At 32.6% G+C, this 8,082-nt stretch overlaps 1 protein-coding gene across 1 annotated transcript; it reads left to right on the top strand.

The window, feature by feature from the left end:
• The first annotated feature begins 1,127 nt into the window (after window positions 1-1,127).
• On the top strand, window positions 1,128-6,711 carry LOC108915432 (BTB/POZ domain-containing protein KCTD9). Its single transcript, XM_018721457.1, has 4 exons — window positions 1,128-1,215; window positions 1,266-2,043; window positions 5,160-5,383; window positions 6,517-6,711. The coding sequence occupies exons 1-4, from the start codon at window positions 1,162-1,164 to the stop codon at window positions 6,631-6,633; spliced, it is 1,173 nt and encodes a 390-aa protein (XP_018576973.1). The 5' UTR covers window positions 1,128-1,161; the 3' UTR covers window positions 6,634-6,711.
• The last annotated feature ends 1,371 nt before the right edge of the window (window positions 6,712-8,082 follow it).

Here is an 8,082-nt window from a genome sequence, read left to right as displayed (position 1 = left end):
ACCTCCTCGTGAAGGTGCCTTCATATCTCTGTCTTCGCCCCAGATCCAGAAATATTGGATTGTGGGCGGAAGACCCTTCGTATTGGGTGGATATTTGGGCATTTAACGGTATAGATTTTAAGAGGGCAATGTCGATAACGTCGGGGCGTCCTACGGGTCCGTAATGTGTCGGTTCTGTCGGTCCGAGTATAGTCAAGTCGTCGTGTCTGTCTTGGTAATTCAGCAGGACGCGACCTCTTGTGGTCGTCGTCCCGCTGTGCCATATGGGGGACTTCGCGTTGAAGTCCCCGATGGCAATTGTCTGGGGCCAGGAAAGGATTTTGTCTAAGTCATTGTCAAGTAGTGGTAGTCTGGGTGGGTGGTAACAGGACACCACCGCAACGTCTCCATGCCGTAGCGATCTCACCGCTATCGCCACGGCCTCTGTGTTTTGAGTTTGGAGCCGCTGCAGCGGATAGTGGTCGATGCACTTCTTTACTATGAGTGCAACACCACCCCCGTTACGGTTTCTGTCATGTCTGTATATGTCATAGTCAGGGATGGAGGTACGGGATGCCTCGCTGAGGTATTTCTCCTGGACAGCCATAACGTCTATGTTTAGACGGTTCAAGATGTCCACGAGTTCCGTTTTTTTGGCCCGGAACCCGTCAAGGTTCCTATGTTATGGAACGACGTCCGCACTGGGATGCAAAGTCGCGGAAATCGCTCCCGGACGGTATCGAGATCGATGTCTGAACTGATACCGTGGAGGCTTTTTTGATTTGCCCGGCCGACGGCGATTAGTTCTGAAACCGTGGCGGGTTTTCTGTTTGGATTGGAAAGGTAGGCGAATTTGACTAATTCGCCTCCTCTCCAATTCAACGGTCTCGGGCATATCCGTAGGTACAAGACGACTTCTAGGAATATACTGAGTGTTCTGAAATCCTGAAACTCGCTCGTAGGGTGGAATACGACGATGTATGTACATTGAAGTTCGTTCCTTATACTATGATAACGCGTCAAAAGAGGCACTGCTGTAACGTCGGTTGGCGGGAAGTAGAGAATTAGCATCTATAAAACTAGTCTGTGTCTGTGATCATACGATTTCCTTAATAATTGATATGTTTATTTAAAGGTTTTTGTATGTATATTTTATATTTATTTATTTCATTTTGGTAAAATATGAGTAGAAAGTACGTTATTTTGTTTGTAAATGGAACCAATACAAATGAAGTGGTAAAATTTGATACAATAATTTAATATCTGAATTAGAAAATATTTTATAGGTTTGTGATTTATATGACACTGTAGAAGAGTTATTAAAATTTGCTTCATTCAAATTTAACATAAAAGCAAAAAAATTGTTTATAGAAGATGGAACTGAAGTTAAGGAACTTTCGTATATTCGAAATAAAGATAAGCTATATGTCTCGGAAGGAGATAATTTTATACAACCATCAGTAATTAAAGCTGAAGCACAATGTTCAGAGTGGGTTACTTTAAATGTTGGAGGCAAATATTTCACTACTTCTAAAAGAACACTAACAACTAGTGAACCCTCAAGTATGTTGGCTAGAATGTTTTCCGAAGATAATGAAGGGTATTTGTTTACTCCAAGCAGTATTGACAAAAATGGAGCCTATTTGATTGACAGAACTCCTACATATTTTGAGCCAATTTTAAATTATTTGAGATGTGGACAATTAGTGTATGACAAAAATGTAAATCCTGAAGGAATCTTAGAAGAAGCTAGGTTTTTTGGGATAGAATCTATCATTCCAATGTTAGAGCAAATTATTAATCAATCAAAAATATCAAGAGATAGTTTGCCTCTAACTAGACGTGATGTTATAGATGCATTAATTAAAAGTCCATATACAGCAGAATTGAGATTTCAAGGAGTTAATTTATCTGGTGCCGATTTAAGTAGATTAGATTTAAGATACATCAACTTTAAATACGCAAACTTGCAAGGTTGCAACCTCACTGGTTCAAATTTGAGTTGGTGTTGTTTGGAAAGGGCAGATTTATCACATGCGGTGTTAGATAATGCACAGTTACTAGGTATAACAGCTTAATTTTTAAAAAAATACGAATAGCACCCGCTAGTAAGGATTTTTGGGGTCATCATGACAAATAACTTAATATGTTATCTTGCAAAAGCATAAGCAGTAATAGTTATATTTTATTTATTTAAGTTAGGTGGTATTCTCACTATCAATACAACATTCGAATGATGTCATCTCAGTGTTGTGGCTGTGTATTTAATAGATTAAAAGGATTTTCTCGTGATAAACATTTTAAGTTAAATTATGGCTGTTTATAAGTAACCAACATCATTGAAACTGTTTGCAAAAATAATTTTATTTTTGAAATTTCACCTAAAGCTAAAGAAAAAATTGTTTAATTAGAATATTAGAATTTAATTCACAAATTAATGTTTACAGCAGTCAGTGCAATTTCAGAAAATAGGTATATCAAAGACGCAAAAAGAATTTCATTTATTTTATATGCTCAGAAATAATAATAATAATAATAATAATAATAATAATAATATATCTCTACTCCTCATTCTAACTACGAGAATTAGCCCATAAGTCGGAGACTTGTGCGGGAGAGGTAGCAGGCCGCATTTGATTTTTTTTTATATAAAAATTTACCACATAGGTGACTTGAAAATAGCAGAATTAATATATTACCATTCAAATATAACGTTAGAAGTCAAACCAGAAATCATTGGTCTTGAGCAAATTATGCTTGTATAAGCAAAATGCTGTCAAATTGTAACATCAGTTGCAGTTCCCATTTCATACATATCATCGCGGAAACAGTTCAATTGACACCAACATAAACTCGGTAAAGTTTGTCAGAAAAAAACCTTTAATCTACTCATATTATGCCATAATATGTAGTGCAGTCGGAATTTCATTAGGCTATAGAAAAATACACAGTCACAACATCAAAGTGATAAAATTTGAATATGTCGTGTAGTGTTGTGAAGACAGTCTTACTTAATTAGCAAATCAGCATTCAAATAGTTGATATCAACTAAACCCTCTCATGCCAAAATTCTGTATACGTTGCTGATTATTATTGTGCAATATGATTCCTCAACTTTTCTTTTAGGGTTCTGCAATATTCCACCAGCAATGTTATACACTTTGGTAAAGTTAGCCATAAAAAACGAGAATTCGCAGAACTAGCTCCTTACATAAATAGATCATTTTATCAGTTTAGGAATTGATTTGTAATAAAATATATACAGAAGCATTTCCGATCAGACAAGTAATTTTAAAATAAAAACTTCATTCTAAAAAGATTACTGTCCATGAACATAGTCCATAAGTTTACATTCCTAACTGATGCAATAAACAAATTTCAGTTGCCCTCATTGATCCTGGACAAATCAATTTAAGAGCCTAGGATGACTTTTCATTTGATAACCCAGAATATAAATTTAAAAAAAAATTAGTTACACCATCTAAAAACCTACATATAAATTAAATAATAAAATTAAAAAAATTAATAATAAATAAAAAATTTTTAAGTGCCATCATCAATTCCGAATAAGTCATTTTAAGCATCTTGGATAACGGAAGACACTTCTTTTGGTAATCCTGAACACAAATTTTTCAAAAAAATTACAAGGTGGAGCATCCATAAACTTAACCTAAAGTATTATTATATATTTAAGAATGCAAATTTATGGCTAAGATAATGGATTATTTACTATGTAAATTTATCAAAACCCAGAGGTTATCAAATGAAATCCAAGGTTCTTAAAATGACAATTGAATATGATGTCAGTAGAATAGATGTTTTTTTATTGCATTGTTCAGGAATGGAATTTATAGCTGTGTGTAGTATAGTCCGTCTCAAAATTTTTTGGAAAAATCTATACTGGGTGATCAAATGAAACTAATTTTGTCGACCTAAGTTTTAGCGATGGTAACAATTTTTTTGTGGCAGTGGTTAGGGACACTTATTTATGGAAAAGTTTATGGTTGCCTAATAATTTTTTTGAAAAGTTTGTGGTCTGAGTTATCACATGAAGTGATGAAGTATCTTCTGTTATCCTAAGCCATTAAAATTGCTTGCTCGGATGGTAATACTTCTGTATAAATTTTATTCACAAGTACTATATAACTGAGAAAGTGCACATTCTTAGTTTTTTAGCAGATTTGTATATTAGATGTTTAAAAAATGTGCTCTTTATTGACCTAAATTCATCATACAAGTTCTATGAGTTTTTATTTTATATGAACAACTTTTATACTCGGGTATAGGTGGTTCTTTGACCAAAAAAAAATAAGTTCACATCAGTGTAGCTCCAGAAAAAGCATCACCCTCAACAAAAAATGAAAATAAATCATAAATAAAACTTTATCGCCCTGTATCTCAAAAAGGGAGTACATTAGAACCCCGATTATCCATGTGCGGATTGTCCGGGGTGCGTGTTATCCGTGCAATGTCTAGGAATTTGTGGTGACTCGTTATTTTGTGTTTTTGGTCATTAAAGACCGTATAATGTCATGTGTTGTGGCTAACGCTTCTAATCTGCAAAAGTTGCAAATATTCTATTAGCCTATTTTGAGTAAGTCGACATTTTAAACTTACCTAAAATACGTCAGAAAATAAAGAAAAACAAGAAAAATTAAATACAGATCAAAATGATTGACTATTTAAAAAGTATAGCTAGATACTTAAAATAAGTACATATACCTAAATTGCATTTTCAATGATTTTTTGCATGTTTACCTATGTATTGCTCCGTTTCTCATGTAAAAAATAAATGTTCTGATTATCCGTGTTTTTCAATTATCCGTGCCGCGCTCGATCCCGTAGATCACGGATAATAGGGGTTCTACTGTGTATCCAGACCTACAATTAATTGGACAAATGTAACTTTAGTCCTGAAATGGGAAAAACAAAAAGATAGCACACTTGATGTAGAATAAGATGGTATGACAGGTAACAGGTAACTGCTAACTGCTAAGTAAAGATATAGGCTCCATTCCTCACTCTATTACTTTTCCATTGCATATCCTACCCCCAAGGCTCTAATAAATTTGGTTTACGTGTACGTTAGAACTTCTTTATCTTTGGTCAGATAATCACCTGTAGAATTATGTCTGGAATATCACAATACTGTATTTATTTACTAATTTTTTTTTATTTAGGTGTAAAGAGTTTATGTGCAAATTTGGAAGGAGTTACCATGAGAAATTGTAACTTTAAAGATCCTGCTGGGAGTAGAGCAATTATGGAAGGTGTTAATTTGAAGGGTGCGATTTTAGAAGGAAGTGATATGGGAGGCGTCAATTTAAGAGTGGCTACCTTAAAAAATGCTAATTTAAAAAACTGTGATTTACGAGCTGCTGTTTTAGCTGGTGCTGATTTGGAGGTACTATCATAGTATATGTTTATTTATATCATAATATATGGAGGTACTAGTCATATGAAAATGTTCCATAAATGATAAATGTAATAGTTATTGATTGTCAGAAAAATAAAAAATGATTTATCAGATGATTTATTCACTAATTTTTGAAAAGAAATTCAATTTTTTTTTAAATAACATGCATTCTAGGAACATATCACAATTGATTTAAAATTAGATGCTTTTTATACTAAGGGAGGGGAATATTAGAAAAATATAGTTAGTTGGTACACAGTTTTTGTTTTACACTACTTTAAATTCGAGCGTGAATTTTAAATATATTTTTGTGGTCATATGCAAGTACATTTACATAATAATGTATACTTTTCACACTGTCCGCTAATTCATTTATATTTATATTATATATGGCTGAAAAATAAAAAAAATCGCTATTCGTCAGGATGGCCAAATACAGGGAGTTCTATTTAAAAAACCTATGTTTATCTAATATCCGAAAAACTGTGTGATTTGTAAAAAATCTGAGTACACCAATGGCTTTCTCATAAAAAATAGAACAAATAATGTTCAAACATTTTTCTTCTAAAAATTACAACGGAGATGAAGATGTTAATGTAGATGGGGCAATTTTTCAAAAGAATCCTGAATATCTAAAACTAATCAAGTTAGCTGAGATCTTTTGGTAAACTCAAAAGAAGAGGACATCAATATCAGATTTTTTGTATCTATCACCGTTTTGGCTGTACCCTATAAAACTATTGAAAATCAACCACCCTGTACAACTATACCGAAACTACCTACCTCGTAAACGTTTTATTTTCGTTCTGTTAAGAAAACTGATATTTCATATTGATTGTTATTAATTTTTAATAAATCTTATCAGGCCACATTTTTTCCTGTCTAGGTAACACACTGAGAATATTTTTCAACATAATTGACAAAAAAATGTTCTATAAGAGAATAAAATAATCAAATCAGATCTATATGTGGAGTGCAATGCCTTATAAAAAAAATTAGTTAATGATTTCTTCATTTTCCAATAGCTTCAGAGGGAAAAAAGTTATGCCCAAATTACCTCTGATAATTAAGAAATAGAACTTTTGTATTGTATTTTAAATTTTTATTTTTTTTTTTTACAGAACTGTGATTTGTCTGGAAGTGATCTTCATGAAGCAAATTTACGAGGTGCAAATCTGAAAGATGCTGCATTTGAATTAATGTTAACACCTTTACATATGTCTCAAACAATTCGATAACTAAAAAGCAAAATATTTTGTGGTTGTAAATAATTGATCATTTAAATAATAATTTGATAATATATGACATTAACAAATTGTTTTCATAAATTTAGTGTCATAATTTATTTATAATAAAACTGAAGGTATGCCTACTGTTGGTTAATAAACTATAGTTTATTAAATCAAATAATTTTTTGGAGAGAAAAACATTAACATGGATACAATCTGATATTTATTGAGATGGAATTCCAAGATCTTTGTTGCATCACTTTCTTGGAATTAACCGCATTCGACATCTGAGGTAGACAGGCATTGGCGGAAAATCGCAAGGCACGCTTCAACCGCGGTAAATTGTTACAGTAGTTCCGATGATGGACTTTATTGGCTTATTCTTTTCTTGAAATTCTATCAACAAATATTGGTTGGGTTTACTAAACCAGCAAACTGTGAGAGATTTGGATCAAGTTAATATCTTTTTCTAATTATTTTATGCCTCACTTGTTAGTGTACTGATTTGATCAGTTTTGCTTTTGGAAGAATGGAAGCATAGCTCCACAAAAAAAAAAATCGAGAAAATTATCGCTGCATATCTTATCATAATGTTTTCCCCATAACCTCAAAATGCTAAAATTATTAGTGATGGGAGAATTCGAATGCAAGAATCGATATCTATTCGATTCTTAAAAGTTTTCGAGAACTTTTATGCGGGCATTCGAATACTTGAGAATTCAAGATGAGATTTCGACATTTCGTGTATCCTTCAGGACAGGCAGATAGATCCTAGATAAATGATACTGTAGACAGGAAACTTGAACAGATTTCATGGTCAGTAAGAGCGCTAACTGGTGACACTTTCTCCAACTTCTATTGCTTTCCTTTTCTAGGAATTATCGGTAATACAGTGAGTTAAATTACCTGTAGCCGGTAAAAGATGCAAGCGCCATCTAGTTGTACGCTCTACAACTATATACCTATCCAATATTTATTTTAGGTATTCTGCCGCCGCTAAATTTAAAATTACATAACAAATCTCGCCCTACACAGATCACTCAGAAATTGGTTTTGTAAAATAATTTTCACGTAGATAATTTTTTTTGTCACCATGAGAAAATAAGTACATTTGATAAAAAGCATTAAAATCACTCAAGCATTAAAGACACTTTTAAAAGCTTTAATAGCCTTCCTACTTACAATAAGAAATAATTTTGATACTAACTTTTTGAAATGTTTATTGAAAAAATTTCAAATTTCAGTACATATTTTGAAAAAAAAAAGTGGAATTGATTATAGAGCAGCTTTCAATGCTTTCTATATTGTATTAGCTTTCACGGTGAATAAAAAAATATTACAAGTAAATTATTTTACTAAACCAATCTGAGTAATTCTTGTAATAGAGATTTATTATGCAACTTTAAATTTTTCGTTGTGTTGATATTGTCGCGTTATCGCTCCTCTTCCCTGATTGGT

Source organism: Anoplophora glabripennis, unplaced genomic scaffold (genome assembly GCF_000390285.2).
Source record: "Anoplophora glabripennis isolate ALB-LARVAE unplaced genomic scaffold, Agla_2.0 scaffold1326, whole genome shotgun sequence".
In the NCBI taxonomy this organism is placed as follows: domain Eukaryota; kingdom Metazoa; phylum Arthropoda; class Insecta; order Coleoptera; family Cerambycidae; genus Anoplophora; species Anoplophora glabripennis.
This window is presented reverse-complemented; position numbering and strand designations above follow the sequence as displayed.

What these genes read in the sequence shown, in the direction of transcription:
- LOC108915432 (XM_018721457.1), top strand. Translation starts at nt 1,162, where the DNA reads ATGAGTAGAAAGTACGTTATTTTGTTTGTAAATGGAACCAATACAAAT. An exon ending in GAACCAATACAAATGAAGTG is followed by an intron (nt 1,216 to 1,265) that starts GTAAAATTTGAT and finishes AATATTTTATAG; the next exon opens with GTTTGTGATTTATATGACAC. An exon ending in TAGCTGGTGCTGATTTGGAG is followed by an intron (nt 5,384 to 6,516) that starts GTACTATCATAG and finishes TTTTTTTTACAG; the next exon opens with AACTGTGATTTGTCTGGAAG.